Genomic DNA, 19,842 nt, shown 5'->3' on the forward strand with positions numbered 1-19,842 from the left:
TCCATTAAAGGCTGAGAGCAGGTTTGCTCACAAAGCTACAAAAACTGAACTTGCTCCAGTGATGGACTTTCTCTCGGCGAGGCCGGAAGAAACAGCGAGTCGAGGATATGAAGTGATTTGATCACTGTTTCACAAACCAGAAGTACACCTGAACTCAAAACCAAAGACCAAAGATGCATGCAGCGATACATTCGAGACGTAGAGACCACAACATGTATCTCACTCTCACGGCTTGAAAATAAATATGAAAGCCTCTAATGGCTTTCAGTGCAGTCAGTGTCATGAAGCTGTCAAATCACAGCGCTGTCGTTTCAATAGGTAAACACAAACAATAAGTGGCTCAATGTTTTCTGTTGAGAAGCCTGTAAATGTAGCATCTTCAGTGCTCATTTAAAAAAAAAAAACACCCTTTAAAAAAAAGAAAATGTTTCTATCCTCTAGTTGGTATCTGATCTGATTTTCACTCAGTTCACATGGTAAGATTCACTTAACACTAGTATGAGACATTTGCATCATTGGGGCTGGTTAGTGGCAGAAGAAATATTAAAAGTGCCTTTTAAGATCCTCATTTTTTTCCCCCTCCGTCATCATATTCAGTGATGGGTGCATCATTTAGACACCTCCTCTATGAGCGTTGTAAGAAGAGCTGGATCCAGTCCTGTGATCTTCAGGCTCCTCTCAGCAGCTGCAGATGAATCCGACGGGAAGATGTAACGAAAAGTGCATGCATCACTCATAAATGGACCGAAGGCTGCAGCCCACATGATCGGCAACACCAACGTCCAGCAATTGGATTTGAATGAGCCATGTGACCTCCGCTGCACAGAGTGATCATTTTTAAGTGAATGTACCACACAAAAACTAAACACGAGACTCAACAGTTTTGAGTGAACTGAGCTCAGCGTATGAAAAAAAAAAAAGAAAGAAAAAGCCTGAGCAAGAGAAGGACACTTTTTCTTCAAATGTATTACCTGAATTCCTGTGAGAACATTTCTCAGCGAACGAACATTTAACGAGGAGCCGCGGGCTCAATAATGAGGTCACTTTTGTCAGTGGATTGAGGATCAGGTGGAGATTTTACAATGCAGGCTGATGGTAAACTGTCCGATGCAAACGCAGCAGTCTGTCTGGAGGAAGGAAGAGGAGGAGGAGTGTGTTTGCCCAGTTAGGATAAAACCTCCTTATTTGTGCCACACTGTTGCTCTTGTGTGTCGCTGTCCGACAGCAGAGGGGAATGAGTCGGCACAGCAATCCGGTAAGGCAAGGTATCTTTCGTCAGCATCTTCCTGGTGGCAGAGACCAGGCGGGAGTAGTTATCGGGGTTGTACTCCGGCACAGGAGTCCGCGTGCGCAGCAAAGGCAGGTTGTCCCTGCCGGGCTGGGACAGGAAGAGAGGCGGCCGCCGCTGGCTCTCGCCGTCTTTCACGGAGTCCGGGAGCGGTTTGCGTTTGCTCTCTGGCAGGAGCATTATGCAGAGGACGGAGAGGACGGCGAAGGAGGCGAAGATGACATGGTGGAGGAAGTAGCCGCCATTGTTTTGAAGCTCCATGAGGGAGGAGGCAGCCATGCCGACGCAGCCCGAGGCCAACACCAGGCCCAGACAGCCGCCTCTGACGGACGGAGAGAGGAGACGAACCAATTAGAACTGGGAGGCATCGGGATGGAAAAATCACATGTTCATAATGGCCGCTTTCCAAGCAGAAATGCCTTTAGAAAAAAAAAACTGGACCCTATTAATTCTTTTTGAAGATGTAGAAATGATGTTGTATTTTCAGATAAGTTTATCGGCTAAGGTGTTTAACAATTGCAACTGCAATCAACCAGTTGTTTTCAGAGGTAAATTGCATGGAGATCACATGGAGTTAAAAAGGCAGGTGGATCATGTGACTGAGGTACAGAGAAGACCATGACATCACATGCTATCAAGAGTGAAATTGGAGCCTCATAGACGCCGTCTTGTTTGCAGATAATGAGCGTGTAAATAACTTTATAGTTGTAAACAAGAAGTGAGCAACGATACAAAATGTCACATTTGAGTTTGCTCTGATCTTAAAACTAATAGATAGAAAAGGTTCAGCTTCATTTAAGACTATGCATTAAGAATTATGTAGGGAAACATGTTTAAATGTAAGTAGGAGAGTTTTACCTGCCTTTATAAAAGTAGATCACAAGCCATATTAGTCTGATGAAACAACGGTTATTTTTCAAACGTTTCACCGGTACAGGAGGAAAGTGTGCATTTGGATTGGAATCCAGTTTCAGGAAGTGCTTGAGGATGGGATTCGTCTTTGCATTATGACGACCAATTGAAAATAGATATTAAACTTTCTGCATAATTTACCAGCAAACACTCACCGGACCACAGTTGGCATCACCTCACTGGCGAAGAAAGCGCTGAGCATGGCGAGAGCCTGAGAGAAGAGCAGCCCCACCACCGAGAGCACCAACACCAGGCCGCCCTGGAGGTCTGAACACACAAACAACAGCCTGAACCAGAGCTGCAGCACTTTATTTTAACTTAGAACTTTAAAATAAAGTTAAAAAAAAAATTTAAGTTAGCGTCCGACTGCTTTTGTCAGCATTTATCTGAAAATCCTTCAAGTGTGATTTAAAATCTCTGTAAAATCTTTCCTCTAAAAAAATAAATGTATTGTACGGTAATTGTAAGATACATTGGTATGAAAGTACTGTGAGCAGAATGAAGACTGATATGTATAATTTCAACATTGCTAATGGTGCTATAAATGTTCCAAAAAGTACTGACACACAGTTTTGTAGTGAAAAACAAGATCAGGAGCATAATGAACACCTTGATGAAGACATTGATGTGTGCATCGACCCCTAATACACATTTAGTTTCTTTGTAGTATACAACATACCATGTTGCATACTACACCTACAGTCCTGCAACTACTACATTTGACCTAAAAGTTGAGGCAAATGATATTAACCTGAGATGAATCAAAGTTCTGTAAACATGAACTGTTATGAAACAAATAAAAGGGCTTGTCAAAAAAACAACAACAACACAACGTTTTAAATGTAAGCTGTAACATACACTGTGTGAGGGCCAGCAGCAGCAGCGAGGACAGGCCCGTGACGATGGCGGAGAGCAGAAGGATACCACGCCGCCCAAAGTGATTCACCGACAAGCAGATGAAGATGCATGCCAGCGCTCCGGTTACCACTCGCAGGAAGTAGCTGAAGTAGAAGTTGGTGGAGTAGCGATGGAGGTTTCTGGTGAAACAGTACTGAATGCCTGTTCCAATGAACCTGCAGGGACACAAGAGACCCGGAATGATTACGTCACAACAGTAAATTAATATATGATTCACGTGTGGATGCAAAACATGCGAGAGTCAAGACATCAACACGTTTTGTTTTTTTCCTTTAGTCTGTGACTACAATGGAAGAAATCATTGGGACTTATTTAATCTGCTGGAAGATTTGAAGTTATTATTATTTGAGATTTAGTGACATCAAGTGGCAAAGCTGGGAATAACATCCTTCTTCCTTAGCTTCATGTAGAGTTGACACAAGTACTCAGGATCAGTACTTAAATAGAAATACAGATTAAAAAAATACTTTTACTTAATTAAATAAGGTGAATCAGTACTTTAAATGTCAGACTGTGAAATGTACTCAATTTTTCCTCATAGATTGTGCTTTTTGAATGAAGAGGCATGTGCTGACACGCATTATCACTATTATGTTAATACTGGACACAACGTCTTATTCAATAAGAATGACGCACATCAGGATTTTACTTCATTAAAGCTTTCAGCCAGAAACTACTTTATATTCCTAAAGAAACTGATTTGGTTGGACTACGCATGAAACACCAAGTCTCTACGTGCAACCACGAGTGATGTAAAATGCATGTATGTGAAAATTCACTTAACTAGCAGTTCCGCGTCTACAAATACAGAGACGAACTCACAGAGTGAAGCTGAGTATGAGACAGTTCTTCCAGATGACACGAGTCTGACGAAGCACCAGAGCGGAGTAGTACCTCGGTCGACAATCGTCTCCATACACTGATTCAATTTCTAGAAAAGGAAGAAAAACAGAACTGAAGTCAACATTTTGCATGAAAGAACCCCCCCCCCCCCAAAAAAAAAGTATGGAAGCATAGTGAGAAAAAAGACAGAAAACACACGGGGTCCTGAGACTTTGCTCTGAGGTTGTCAAAATTTGATTTGTACAAGTAGAAAAAGAGAATGTCTATGATCTAGAGCAGCCCTGAAAACCTGCTCATTTCTTTTAATATGGAGGGTCCCTGCAATCCTTTGGGAAAATAAGAGATCAGCGATGGAGGTCACAACCTTTCTCAGGGCAGCTCCAGGGAGAACTTCAGAGTTTTTACCTTATCTGTCACATTTAGGACTGCAAATGGACCAATGGCAGGATCTGGACTGAGTTATACAACTCTGATCAAGATCGACCATCAGATTATCTTTATTATCATTAATATGATTAACGAATTGGACATGTGGTCAACCACAAATGTATTTATATTTAGTGGGTAGACACAGGGCAGCAGAAAAACTGCAGCAAATAGATCAAGATAATTACAGTATAAACCAATTGGAGCTAAAACAATTATTCAACAGACTTTGGATTAAGCAGCAGCTTAAAAAACGAGCATGGATATCGACTTTAATGGTTCTTTGGTTGAATCTCCATTCATCCTAATTATGATGCAACGTTCTGGTAAAAGTGCTCTGAATCAAATCAAAACAAAATTGTAGCTTAAGAATATTAAATAAAGCATTTTTAACTATTTACGGTTACATTTTTGACTGCCGAAGGGATATGCGTGTGTGTGTGTGTGTGTGTGTGTGTGTGTGTGTGTGTGTGTGTGTGTGTGTGTGTGTGTGTGTGTGTGTGTACCTGACAGCAGGGTTTCTCCGGGGAAGAGTTCGTCCTGCAGACAGACGCCATTTCTTTTGGAGAACTCCTGAAGGCTCCTCCTCACCTGAGGAATCTGACGTGTGGCCAGCAGCCAGCGAGGAGACTCGGGAAACACCGAGACGCAGCTGCACAAAACAACAACATCGTCACCACGTGGAAAGATTTTAAAAACTCAACCGTTCACTCTTACATTTACAGGGAGAAAGAAACAGTGACTTGAAAGCACAGTCACCCCCCTCATGCTTATACGATTTTAAAATGACTATCATTCATGGCTGCATCAATCATTTTAGTTTCGTTGCCATTTAATTTCTTTTGCTACCAATATGTACAAGTGCATTCTAAATGTATTTACATTTAATACACATTAAGAATTTACAAGTCCTTGTAGGCAGAAACAAACCTCAGTGTGTACAGTAAATCCATGATAGACAAATCTAATGACTGAGCTGTGTGTCACATTACTCGACCGGTGCGGTTCAGACCACATGAATGAAGCTCTGGACAAATGTCCCCCTGACTCACCACCAATAGGAGAGCAGCAGCAGCAGAGGCACAGTGGCCGCGGCCTGGAGAACGGGCCAATCACGACACAGCACAGCGATGCCCGGCAACAGCAGCTCGGCGAACACGGCGAAGAAGCCACTGATCATGGCAACCATGAGGCGGTGGGGAGGGTCGCACAGCTCCAGCCCTGCGACAGCGAGGAAGCCCAGACAACATCAAAACGTGACGGAAGCAGAACAAATCCATTTATGAATTTCCTGTCCGGGAGAAACGAACGTGAAATTAACGGCTGGAGCGTCGGCGACGGGTCGTTAAAAGGTCAAGTCATCACACCGCACCGGTGTTTGTTTAACATGTGCAGTGTTCAATATGCTTCAGAGTTTCTCACCTACTCAGCTGCTTTACCATGTTTACCTCAATTCCACAACCAGAAACCTCTCAGTCAAAATGTAAAGATCAAGGTAAAAAAAACAAAACAACAACCCATTGAATAAATCACTTCTGTGCTGGATTTACTGGTTATGTGGTAGGGTGGTCGATAACTACCAGGGCAACTAAAAAATAAATAGTATGGAAGTGAGCTTCAACTATAAAGTAAAATAAACATATGATTAAAAGAAAATCAGGGCAAATAAATCTAATCCTTTCACGAGAAAATACTGAAAAACACAAGGATTCACGATCCTTTCATACACAGATATACATACATGCAGTAGACATCCATATATACTGTATATATATATATATACATACATACACACACACACACACTCGCTGTGTTAAATATTTACAATGTTATTCAGGAATAAATTGAATTGAAGATGTTAGTAGAAAGTGAAAAACTAGTTCTCCTTCATAAGGCCTGCAAACAGAGTAAAAGGTTCATTTTTCCCAATGTCTTATATTATGAAACAAATATTTAGAAGGGAGTCAGATGCTGACGTAGATCAGTTTGGGAGAGAATCCGGCTGCATGTTTTGTGGTGACCTTTGACCTGGCTCTGCCACCGAGGCGCCTCCCTGCCGGGGTGGGGTGATCGCAGGGTAACGAGAGGCTCACTTCCTGCTCGCTTCCTTGCCTTCAGTCGGGTCCTGATATTGTTTTTGTTTTCTCCTCTCAGTGGAGGCGGAGCAGCTCCAGCAGTACACTGGGAACGCCACATCCCACCCTGCAAATCTGACAATCTGGACTCAATCTGGGCCTGACCAGCAGGAATGTGGGAGTTTTACTTTACATGACATGAAAAACAGAAAAGGTGGGTGTGGACTGGAGATAAAAGTACATGGATCACCTCATCCGGCACAGGAATGTGTATCATCTCTGAAGTGATTACGTTCTCACGCCACTTCACTCCCGTCAGACCAGCGCATATACCAACTGCTCTCGTAGTTTGCAAGGAGACAGACACAAACGAAGTGATCATAAAAAGGACGCCGAGCATTCAGCTCAAAGAACGAACGCACATGTACGACTCAGCTGTCCCCATGAACAAGGACAACGAAGAGGCACGAGGAAAGAAAACCCAGAAGCATCTGCCAGCTGTCTGTCAGAGCTCACGGCGCTGCACAGATCCCCAAACAGTTCCTCTGTTTACAATCGGAAACACAACCAGCGAACAAGTGTTTCATCCTGGAGCCAAGACCAGTTGAAATTATTATGGAGCAATTAAATGAAATTATTAATATACAATTGTAAATAATTACACAGGGTAAAGAGTTCATCTCAACTTTGTAATAATCAGTGCATGTAGCCATTTATCTGTCTAAGTAGATTATTTTGTATTATTGCTGCAAACAAGTTTTGATTTCAGGTGGGAAAAAAAACATTAATAAAATCCGATGTGGCTTTACAACAAAGAGATCCAATGTCTTCTTTTTCCCCACAGATACATTCAGTATGTTAAATTGAATTGTTTGAATTGACCATTTCTTAGTAGAAGACTGGCTCAACAACCGCAAGTGTGAGAGGATTTCTTTCTCAAAGATTTTTAATGAGGTTTTTATAACAGTTGCTCTAAATGATTAAAAGATGTAATCATATTACGGTAAATGTCTGGCTTTCTCTGCTAGGATTATTATCCTTGATCCCATTTATTTTTAAAGGAGTGCACCGGGGGGGGGTTCAGAGGGTCACAGGTTTGAGACCCACTGTTGTTGGGGTGGGGGGGTTCTCCAGTTTGTGTAACATGATCAAATCAGCTGTGCTTCAGCTTAAACTCAAGACGACTGGTTGTGAGCGCCAGCAGCAGCTCATTCCTGGAGAACATGTCAGAGTCAAATTTATCTTTTCCTGGGCTCCATCAATACTTCACTGCTGCTGCTGCTGCTCCTCGGACATTCCTCAGTGTGAAACACGGAAAAAGATCCTGTTGAACTACTGCTGCACTGCACAACTATACAGCGGAGAACAAGATGGACCTGCAGCAGGTGGCAAGCAAATCCATTTTCTCTTTACGTCTGAAACTGTGCAAACAATTTCTCTTCTGATTCCGCTTCTAATCATGATCTTGTTGTATAACGTGTCATAAAGTACTTTAAAAATAAAAACTGAGCAGAGAATATACACTAAATACACTACTATTTGTAGCACTACTATGGGAAAAAAAACATTATTGGCTTCTTGTCAGCCTCACTGTATGAAATCTATTGTTTACAAAGGAAACACTGATTTAAACGCCTGACACATAAAGTTGGCAAATTTCATGAACCCTGCCTGAATCTGACTTGTAAAAGAACAGACACACTGTTAGAATCCATTAACTTTTCATCGATACTGTTTTATCAAACTCAGGAACACATTTCGTACTCGAGCTGCTAAAGAAAAACAAATTTTTAGGTTCAATGACTTTAGCACATCTTGTTAAAGGTGGCATAAAAAGATAATCAATATCACTCTTTTATCAAATAATAATAATAATAATAATACATTTTATTGATTGGCACCTTTCACAACAATCAGGGTCACCTCACAAAAGTTAAAAATAACATAAAAACCAATACAAGAGACAAATGAGATTTCCTGAACCAGTTTAAAATCGGCTGTTTGCTTTTCCTGGAAATAAGATAAGACGGGTTTTCTAACTCGCTTCTGTGGCTTCTCAGCACGATTGTCTAATCCCTGATACTTGATAAGGAGGACGGACAGGTTTTGGTTGGGTTTGTTTAGCAATTACTGCCGTGCAGCGGTGAGCACAACACTGTGACAATATTAAGGTTAGGGCTAGGCCTTTTTGTGGAGTTTGCATATTGTCACCTCCACTTGGGTTTTTAAGAGAACCGCAACTCTTGTTCAGTGTTGCTTGATTGCTTCCAGCTCTCTGAGCCTCACTTGCAGAAGCAGAAGACGACGAGACGGATTCTCAGTCTGGCTGAGTTCCCCAGAGGAAATCTCAATTCAAAGAGCCTTTTAACTAGCGCTGCAAATCACAAGGATGCAATTTGTAACATTAACCTTACATAACCAACATGAATATTATGCAATCCTCACAGAACATTTGATTTTCTGGAAGAGAAAATGTATGCATCTTGATAACCGCCCAGCAGAAACGCACCACAGCTAAAGAAGCAATGGAGAAGTAACAATCAAATGTTATTATGTACCCTCATGCTTCTCATTTCAGTCTTTTTTTAATTGCAAACCAGCTTTTCACTGTTTCTCCTGTATTTTTTTTTGTTCCACTACATTAGGATGCATTATAAACTCTCTTCTGTAACATAAACCGAACGCGTCTCCTCATGAAGAGGCTGCTGCTGTCGGTTTCCTTTCTCTCTGTAGAAACTATACCCGATAGGGCTGCAGGGATCTGTGTGTGGAGGATACTTAAACTTACTGGCAATATAGGAGGACACAAACACTCCGGCGAGCGTGGCGCCCTGAGCGAGACGCAGTATCAGGAAGACCACCACGCTGCTGGACAAGCACACGGCTACCCCCAACAGGCTGGACAGGCTGAGAGAGAGGAGGAAACCTCGCCGGCGACCCAACCTGGAAAACACACACACACATGCACAGTTACATCAGTTCTCAAAAACAATAAGTTCAGATTCTAAACAGGCACTATTTATGTCTTGAAGTGTTACTGTCGCTTACCAGTCACACAGCGTCCCGAGAACGACATACCCCAGAATCCATCCCGTCATGAAGCAGATATGCTGCACTGGGATTTTCCAGTAGTTGTCACAGACCAGGTTCCACTGTGAAGGAAGACGGACAAGTTCACTTCCTGCAGAGCAAACCGAAGCTCGTTTCACTGGAACGGCTCTGCCAGCAGCTGTGTGATGTACAGTGTTAGTACCGGCTGTTTGTGAGCACCGTTTAATAATCAATTCAACGCCATCCCAGCTCCAATAAAAAGCTTTCACAAAAGCTCAAATGCAAACAAAAACTAAACACAGACCTTCTTTAAAGCAGGTATTTAGATAGAAAGACTGGAGAGAAAGTTATCAGAAGTTATCTGCATCATGTTTCTGAACTGTTTAATATGCAAACTCGACAGACACATCTGAGATGTCAGTCTCACGTGTGTGTTTGTCTTGTGAATTTAAATCTCTGACAAACGATAAAAGGTCGATATCGACATTTCCAGTATCTGGAACTCAAAATCAAAGTCCCTGAACACAACTCTAGTTTTCCATTTCTTTAATGTTTGGACAGGATGATGCACTTTTACTAACTTTTATGTCCCAGCAGAAGTATTTATATCAGCTTAAAGCCAAGAACTAACTAACCCACAAATGTTTGTACAGAATGAAACACACAACCCAAACCCTCACTGAGCAACACACAACAATCATAAAGATGCGAGTAATTTTCCTACTTTATAAAATGAAATCTAGGTCATCAAAAGGTCTTGAAAAAGGCGCGAGAACAAATCGTCTCAAAGGAGCTAAATTCATCATAATTGGGACTGTGCAGAACAGCAGGCGTCCAGTGCCGTCACAAACAGAGAGATTTCTGTGAGGAAGCAGGAATGAAGACCACGCTGAACCTAATTGAATTAAGATGCCTGCTGACAGGATTATTACATTACAAGAAAGTAGCTGCCAGCAGCTCTACATCTGGTTAGTACTATTTGCTGTCTGCACTTTCTCATTCACTCGACTGAGTATAGTTTGAACGACCCAAACCATCAGAACTAAATGAGCGAGAGAGAACCGGTCAACAAATCCCATCAGAATCGAACACGAGCTGCAAAAGCAGCAGCTTCAGGCTGAAAACCTGAAAAACTGCAAAATCGTCTCTGATGCACCATTCAAAAACTCTTATAGAAATTTGTTTGCAGTGTCCAAACTTGGGTAAAATAACAGACTGTCACATAAAAAAAAGAGACATTAGCTGATTATCATCACATTTTAAGTTTGATGCACAATAACACAAATAAAGTGTCGGGTTATTTCCCACCAAGAAATCAGGACTAAGTGGAAGCCTGCTCATCAGTGCTGTTTCCAATTCCAGCCACACTGAACGCTTTACAGGACGATCATAGGGAGAACTGTCACCCTTCAGGGGGTTATGTTTTATATTAGTATATTTCTATACTTGTTGACAATCAAATCTATTTCAAAGTGACTTAAAACTGATTAAAAACATACATATTGCTCCATTTTTTTAAAATTTGAAATTTCTCCAAATAGGCTTAATTGTTTCCCATGTTATTTAGAAGAAATGTCTGACTATACAACACATTATTTTCAAAGTACCGTACACACAATAGGACTTAATAGATTTATTGGTAGTATGCTTGAAGCACACCATTTTTCTTTATGTGTTTAGAATTTACAACTTAAAACACATTTTAGTAACATTGAACTGAAGTTTGTTTTGAAAATGAGCTTCTCACAGTATGATCGGATTCTGATTAGTGTGGAAAACTACTGAAATGTTTTGTAGCTTTGTAATCTGACAACATCAAATGAAAGAAGATATTATTAAAAAAAAAAGGTATTTATGAAAGAGGAATGCTCTTGAGCAGTGCTGGTTTGATATATCATGCAAAACTTCAATGTACTATTGCTATTCCAGTTATAAAAAAAACACACAAAAAAACATTTATGTTGATTGAGATCAGCAATAAACTCACTTTCAGGGATGGGAAAAGTGCAAAACCATTCTACGCAGTATTTCATTGTAACACGCTGGATACAGTAAAACATCATGATATAAAAGCAGCTTACCAAAGCAGCACCTTCTCTGAGTAGAAGCGTATGAACTGAAGTTTAACAAAGTCTGACTTCTTTACTTCCATCTCTGTTTTCACCCACTTCCTAACCTGACCACAACCTCTGTAAGTGAGCGCGTGTCGATATCTGAGGTGATGTTTGCGCCAAGTGATGATCTCAGGTGAAGAACATTAAGATCATGTAATGCAACATGCAAGTGTCTCCAGTGATGTAGACTCTAAAGTTGTCCTGTTAGCGAGTGTGAGTCACGGTTGCTCTCTTTACGTTTGTCCTGTGATGAGCTGGTGACTTGTTCAGGATTCACTCTGCCTTCGCTCAGCCTCTGCTGATCTTAAATATCATCTAAATCTGTCATCAAACCCACAGAGTGGGAAATTAAAACGCATTTCTACTACGTTGACAGGTTTGACAAACGCGGCAACTGTGAACTAGGACTCTGTTATGTTACCCGACGTCTGCATTATGACTATTGTACCCGGCTCAGTTTTTCGTCTATTCTCAACTTTGCCATTGTCCCTGTGAATGACGTCACGGCCAGAGGAAGCCGCTGTTATTGGAGGAAGCTTCGGGGTCTCAGGAAGGAACATGGGAGCTTCCTAACAGCACAGTGTGTCACTGAGGGGAGGAAAAGGCCTCACTGCCCCTATCTTTTTCCTTGAAGTCATGAAAAGCAAACAATAATCTGAGGGGGGTAATTACTCTCAATGACTCCGTCCTCCTTGTCAGCCCACTGAGGTCCACTTTCAGATATAATATTATATAGAAACGTACTGTGGACGTGAGAAATATCTCTGTGCTTAATATTTGTAGGCTGATAAGACTCCGGTTGAACAAGATGGATGAAAACACCACTGATGGAGAAAATTGTGTTCCTTAAATACAAGTTACGCAACAAGATACAATCAGACAATGAGTAAACAGTCTGTTTCCAGGCACGGCTTGTCCTGGACAAGAAAACGTGCTCTTCAATTGAAGGCAAACCCAAACAGCTCATCATTTCTCTGATGTTGGATGAACAATCAGTGGATTTGTGAACTACCTGGTGTGTTTCTGCTGCCTTTGGCCCTGTGAGAGTGACAGAAAGTGAGAGCCGCAGTAAAGTTCCTACTGTTGAAGCTGAGTCAATATTGACAGAGACCTACTTGCAGAGACAAACTGGAGCTGATCCAGTTCAGCAACACCTTGGAGCGATGCCTGAATCTTTAATTGTAACAAAATTGCGCAAACGAAATACATTGCTGAAGATCTTCTGCGGTGATCCCCTACCTCAGTGACGAAGTTGCTCTGCAGCCCCGCAGCAGTGATGTACTCCCACCCCCGGGTGCAGGCCACCTTCTCCCGGGGCGCGCTCTCCGAGAAGTCCGAGCTGTTGTGCGGGTACTTGAAGAGTTGACAGTGGCTGAGCCCGGAGCCCTCCACCCGGGGGATGGTGAGGTTGAGGTAGCCCTGTCGGGAGAAGTTGCTGAGGAGGAAGGCGGCGGGCAGGAGCTCGGGATCCGGCTTGCAGTGGTACGACTCCGGGATCAGAGTGTAGAACGCGTCGCTGAGGAGATTCAGCATGACGGCGAAGTTTGGAAACCAGCTGAACACGACCACGATCCGGTTGTAGCGCCCGTAGCCGCCGGTGTGAGGGAAAACCTTGGCCTCATAATCCATGTGGAAGCGAGAGCTACTGGAAACAGATGGCCCTGGTGCCATTTTACGCAGCGAGCGCGCACTGCACAGCCGACCGAGGCGCAACTCAGCCTGCAGGTGGTGAGGAGGAGGAGGAGGAGGAGGAGGAGGAAGAGGAGGAGGAGGGGCGGAGGCTGAGGGGCGGGGACGAACGAGTCCTGGGGGTTGACCTCTGACTCACCTGAGCCCCTCCTCTGACTCACCTGACCCCCTCCCCTGACTCTTTTCAGTCTGACTCCAGCACCATGTCCAACACCCTGTCGATGTTGATCCAGTGCTTCCTGAAGTCCACAGTTAACGCAGTCATCTACCAGGAAACATTAAAGCGCTTCATGCTTCCTTCTGCAGACAAGCTTCATGAAGATGCTGCTTTCATTTCCCAGCAGGACTTGGCCCCTGCCCACACTGCCAAAAGGTACCAAAAGTCAGATCAGTGACCGTGGCGTTAGTCAGATTAACTGGCCAGAAAAGTCACCTGAGGAGCAAAAGGCAGCCTAACCAAGCACCGTGTGCAGATAAATGAACATACTATTCAGAAACCTGACATTATGTAAGATTTTAATTTTCTGAAACAGTGAATTTGGGGTGTACATTGTCTGTGAGCCACAATCATCTGAATTTCAAGAGGAAAGAATCGAACTATTAATTCTATGTTTAATGAAATCGTCTAATATTTGGGTTTCACTTCCTTAAATGAGTGACAAAAAATATTGGACTCTTTTATGACATTCTAATGGTTTGAGATGTGTTTGCATTGGTACTGGGCATAAAACAGCAGTAAGATAGAGAAAGACACATTCAGGTGATATTTTGAGAGTGTGAGTTAGGGATGGTTGGGGTCAAGAGGAGATTAATTCCACCATTAATCACACAGATTTTATTGCCTCAGCTTGTCCCAGATACAGATCTGGTTCAGTTTCAGCCCCTGGACTTCGGTACATGTACCTGGTCCAGTGAGTGCCATTCACCCCCCATCTGAACCAGCCTGCTTATTATGGTCTGCCAGATTTGAACCATTACCGGAGCTAAACAGTTTAGACCGAGTGCATAAAACATCAATTTAAATTTGATTAAGTTCTCATACATACGTATTATTTAAAAACAAAATATACACTAAAATCGATTCACCTACGACAGACCCACATCTGGATGAAGCAAATACTGAAACGTTAATTGCCATTGTTTATATTTTGGCTTTATTTTGTCTTCAGGGTCGTCAACACACACAAGAGCACTATTGTGAGAAGTTTGATATTTTATTGGTATGAAGGAGCAGCAAGTGATGTGCAGATCTGCAGCACTGATGTTCCTCTTTAACCTCACTCTGACAAATGAAAACTCAAATTGCTCTGGATGCCAACAGCCACATCCAGGAACTGCAAGATGAACATCTTCCTCACCCTTTTTGTTTTAGCGAATAATGACAGATCATTGAACTGACAACTTGCAGCGTGAACAGGTTTTTCTTCCTCATAAAAGAGAAATCCTGGTATTTACTGTCCTTGATGTCACAGGACTCAGTATTCTTATACATTGTGGCGAAAGAGTGTGTATTTACTAAAGATATGAGACTTGCCCTGGTCATGATGGTTAATTATAAGAAATCGGAACCATGTAACCAACCAGAGTGCCTGGACTCTTCCAAACTATTTGTTTACCACAAAATTTGGCAGCAACGTGAGATCAGGAACGTCCAACATTTTCCATCTTCCCCTCGTGACAGCAAAGAGGATTTATCATGATTCTATCAATAGATAACACTCATTCAGCCCCGCACAATAACATCACTACGACTTGATGTTTATACTGAGGAAAACGTTAATATTATAACGATTTGTCGTGTAAGGAGACATTGGAATGTGCAGGCTATCGTCTGGGTGCATCAGCAACTTTTGAGTCAACAAAGTTGAGGAGAACATCTCGTAATATTTCAAAATTTTATTAACGAACATAATCTCTGAGGAACAACAGCAGTTCTCGCGCTCTCTGTACATGCAACTGTAGAAAATAACAATTTAGAATTTTTACTTTTCAGTTTTAGTCTTTTTCCCCCTGTCCATACTCATTTTGTTTGTTTTTTTTTTCTTTTGTGACTTTTTTTTTGCTCATTTTCTTTCTTTTTTTTTTTTTGCAGGAAATCAACAACAGCTGGAGGTGAAAGTACTGGATTTCTGTTACAGCACTGACAATAGCATCAACAAACCCCCCACCCCCCCAATAAACCATCCACCCCAACCCCACCCCCCCGTAGCTGCTCCAACAATATGTACACAAATAAACTACATTGTACAAATAAAAAAAAAATGTTACATTGTTACATCATAATCACCTGCAGCGAGCGCACACAGCCCGTTGCTGTTAGAACCCCACATTCTACGCAATTTTTCAGACTAGTACAAAGAGGAGGGTGCAAAACGTCCTGGGAGGTTTTATTTACAGAGCTATGTACATTATGTCTCTTTCACGCATTACAAGGAGGAAAATTTACACAGCGGAGACCAACTTCAACTTAAAACATACCACAGGTGTCAGAAAACAAAAAGGTAATAAATAGGTTATTTCTCACCATTTAAAGAGTAGTTCTCCATGCTTTTTATTAGTCATTTTCCATTCTAAAACAAACAAAAAAAAAAGGAACAAAGAAACAGCTACAGTCTGGGTTTTAATTTAAAAAATGAGGAAAAAAACAACAAGAAAACTAGAAAATAAAAAGGCTTGAAATCGTGACTCTAGATAATGAAAAAATAGCAATATGTATAATTATGTCCAGTAAGAAAAAAAAACCCAAACATAACAAATCTAAAAAACATTATGAATGAATGTGAGGAGAGTAGAGGTAATATGTTGCTGACTGAGGTGGCGTCAGGCTCACATCTGTATCACCGGCCAAGAGCTCTACTGTGCATCTGAGGACTGGTGTGTGTGTGTGTGTGTGTGCATGTGTGTGTGTGTTCAATTTATCACCGGTTAGTCCAATGGTCACACTGAGGGATCAGCGGGTAGGTTTTAAGTCTATTGCTTTATGCGGCGGCGTGCCGCTGACCGAGGTCAGCCGAGTCCGCATCACCATTTCAAGCCTTTGTGGTTCAAACAAATGACTGATTTCTGACATAAAAACAAAGGCAGGGCTTAAAACTGTCAAAAAGCAACCGAACAAAAGCATAACGAGAAGGGTGACACGTGAAACGGAAACGCTCTTGATGTCTTGTAAACAATAGTGAGAGGGCGTCGGTCAGGGCATAGTAACGGTATACATTCTGCTCGATAAGCAATGTGATTGACATGCCACTGGTGTTTATGCTTTGTACAGGAACTAAAAACAAATTCCCCCTAAGATCAACACAACAACATTCAAAACTACACACACGGATAAAAAACACACACAGATTCTGTGAACAAAACACACCTTTACCCCCTCTTCCCCCAAAACTTTAAGAAAAGAACCAAAAAAAAAAAAAAAAAAAGACAAACTGGGGTTATTTAAAAAAAACAAAACTTTCTGGCTATTGACTCTTGCTTTGTATCTGAATACGACTGTTTACCAACCAGTATGTGTGTATCTCTTTAAAATATCCATGACTATACATCTAGCCTTGCCACCTTGTCTGCACAGTGTAATAGCAACAACCATTGCACTTTGACTAGACAAACCAAACACAGCTATGCTGACTGACGGTGTGTAAAGAACCTAAACGGATTCGGGTTATATTGCCATCAGGATACACGAGCGGCCTTCCTGTCGGGGAAGTTTTTCTAAAAATAAAATTGTGATCCAATTCGAATCATCACAAATCAACATTTAAACTGGTTTTTTTTCTTCTTCTTTTTAAAAAATTTTTGTTTAAACAAATTGGGAAAATGAAAAAGTCAAATGAAAAGGATCAGTCTGCTCAGCATATGGCTGTGTCTTTCCCCTCCAGTATATGTGTTGAAATCTGTTTACTTTTTGGTTCATTCTGAGAAAGATTTAAGTCTCATAACGTCTTGTCTGCTTGGGCCGAACACAAAAAATCTAAAAATAAAAACAAAAAACAAAAAATAAAACAAAAAGGCAAATGCCACCACACAAGTGAGTAACACGAGGAAGTAAGCTAACATTTAAAATCCCTGACAACACGAGCCAAGCCCCCCTGGAGATTAAACAGTGAAAGAATTTCGGACGATGTGGCTGCAGATTATTTGTTTGGACCGATCGGGGCGTTATGACCAAGTCTGATGAGGGAATCCACCTCCCTGGTGGGTGTATGAGATTCTACGTTATCATCTGAAGTGAAGGGCTGCGGGTCTGATGCTGAGGCAATTAGGTTCACGAGTTTCTTTACTTTTTGACAAGCTGACGCCACTTGGTGGGTGAAGTTGGAACACCACCTTGGGGCTCTGGACACGGGGGCAGCCAGACTCACCATGTTCAAAGTGGAGATGGAATGAAAGCTTTTGGTGTGCTTGCTTTGTCATGTGACGATGAGACGAGGCGGGAGAACAGGACGAGAAGTGACGCGGTGAAAAACCTTTCAGATGACGACGTTTTGTTATGATCAGAAATTATATCCAATTCTTTTTTTCCCTCAATAAAAACATGTAAAAGAACTGATCATTTAAACCCATTCTACACAAATACAATGGTTTTGCTTGTGAATGACATCTCACGGTCACTTTCATCCCATCAATATATATATTTATATATATCTATGTGACGCTGCCCAACAATGAGTACATTTTTTTTTTTTTCACTGAAAAAGGCATTTTCTTGGTTCGAAATTTTTCAGATATATTTGTGTAGTAAAGCAGTGAATAATAATCCTCTGACTATTCTTTAAATAAATCCTCAACAACTATTCTGCTACATCTGAGGGACTGTATGGTGGTCGGCCGGCCTGTGGAGGCTTTTGAATGCAGACTGTCAGCTATTCGTGTTGAGGCGACTCGTGTCCAGGAGAGTTTTCTTTACTGAACTCCGGACTGAATCTTACAGATGGGATCATGTGACTGTGCACTGGAGTCTTTCAAATACTGACAGAACCGAGTACACATTTTGGCCCATGGATATGAGAGGGGGAGGGGGGGGGAAAGTGCTGCCCAAAAGTGAACTGTACATAAAAAGATAATTTTTATTTCTTTTACCTTTTTTCTTTACACTTAACTGAGTGATATTACAGTACATAGGTTATTTACAACTGTGCAGTAATGTGTGGCAAAATAAATTATCTAGAAGGCAGCAAGAATACATTGGTTAACGAATATAAAAACTGTACATCATTTACGGAATACAACTTTTTTTCAGTTTTCTTTTGTTTTGTTTTTTTTCCATTAAACTAATATTGGCTCTGTAGTGTTTCAAGTCACTTCCTCAGAAACAATGAAATGCCCAAGTAAAGAAATAGACAAAAACAATATTTCTCTCTTCCTGCCAGACTGCAGTTTCTCCATAGTCTCTTTGAATCTCAACATTCGTTATGGTTGTTTCTTCTGGTTGTCCCGTGGTGTGTTTGCAGTCCGTAGCGGTCTGAGCTGTTTGTGGTGGAGCGAGCGGGGTCGCTGAGGAACACTCCGGTCTGTTCTCAGCGATCCCTGCCCGCCTTGTCCCGTTTCACCAGGCTGAGAGGCTGCAGGGTCAGTCTCCTCCTCTCAGACACTGGGCCTGGACACGCTCACACACCGTGAAAACCCTCTGCTGCGTCCCAACCTGCTCCAGGCTTTGTTTCCGCGACTGTTTAAGCGAAACCTGGTGTAGTTTGAATGGAGAGGGGCGTCCTCTGGGGAAACCATCAGTGGTTGCCTGTCGCTTCCTGGATCCACTGAAGGTCTGCAAGACGCACCACGGCGCGGCCCGCGCCCTCTGGGTCAGCGATGGACTCGGGATCTCCTCCCCCGCACACCAGGAGCCATGCGTCCACAGAGGAGGCTCTCCTCAGTCCGACCTCCAAACAGGCGCCACGGGAGAGCTCCTCTCAGATGCGTCCTCCCGATGGCGGCGGTGGCGGGTACTGAAGCGGGGGCCAAAAAACGAATGCAGAAAATATATCTCTGTCCCCCGTCTCACAGTAGCTGAGCGCTGAGGAGGCGTGTCCCCAGGTCAAAGCGACAAAGCAAAAACTGTTTCTGCTTCTCGTGCTCCGACCAAACAAAAGCGTAAAAACTTTGAGGATGAAAGTGCAAGTTGTGTATTTTCTTTTTCCCCAGTAAAAACATGTTTCCTTCTTCACGGAAGGGAATCGAGAGCAAGTTATTCACCTGTACTCTTGTTCTTTAGAATATAATTTTTTCTTGCCTGAAGTCCTCTCTCAAACTTGCTAGCCCTTTCCATTCGTTCTGTTCAACGAAGTCTCTTTGAGAAGAAGTGATTCAGTCGAAGTTCGCTCTCTATCTGTGACTCTGGGTGTGTCACGCCGGCAGCAGGACAAAGTCGTCGTTGACATCAACCATTGGCACGTAGAAGGACGGCACTTCGTTGACGCAGAGGGACTTGTGCCCCGCCGGGTCCAGCTCCTGGACCTTCAGCTGCCACTCCATCCTTTGCACCGCGTTGAGCGCTGCTGCCTCGTGCTGCTGTCGCATCAACAGACACGTC

At 42.3% G+C, this 19,842-nt stretch overlaps 2 protein-coding genes across 3 annotated transcripts in view; both read right to left on the minus strand.

Moving 5' to 3' along the window:
- Nucleotides 1-93: 93 nt before the first annotated feature.
- slc22a31 (solute carrier family 22 member 31) lies at nucleotides 94-13,265 on the minus strand. Its single transcript, XM_080501984.1, has 9 exons — nucleotides 12,867-13,265; nucleotides 9,511-9,614; nucleotides 9,251-9,405; nucleotides 5,440-5,608; nucleotides 4,894-5,039; nucleotides 3,941-4,049; nucleotides 3,059-3,273; nucleotides 2,356-2,467; nucleotides 94-1,610 (listed from the first exon to the last, which is right to left on the minus strand). Exons 1-9 carry the CDS (start codon nucleotides 13,254-13,256, stop codon nucleotides 1,166-1,168), a joined length of 1,845 nt encoding a protein of 614 aa, XP_080358110.1. The 5' UTR covers nucleotides 13,257-13,265; the 3' UTR covers nucleotides 94-1,165.
- A 2,273-nt stretch (nucleotides 13,266-15,538) lies between these two features.
- The window catches only part of ankrd11 (ankyrin repeat domain 11), a 112,240-nt gene continuing 107,936 nt past the window's right edge, over nucleotides 15,539-19,842 (minus strand). For both annotated transcript variants that reach the window (XM_080497003.1, XM_080497002.1), the window contains one exon: nucleotides 15,539-19,841. In XM_080497003.1, the coding sequence (XP_080353129.1) occupies nucleotides 19,656-19,841 (186 nt within the window). In that variant the 3' untranslated portion in view covers nucleotides 15,539-19,655. The remainder of the gene's footprint in view (nucleotide 19,842) is intronic.

The sequence above is a fragment of the Blennius ocellaris genome, assembly GCF_963422515.1.
Source record: "Blennius ocellaris genome assembly, chromosome: 1".
In the NCBI taxonomy this organism is placed as follows: domain Eukaryota; kingdom Metazoa; phylum Chordata; class Actinopteri; order Blenniiformes; family Blenniidae; genus Blennius; species Blennius ocellaris.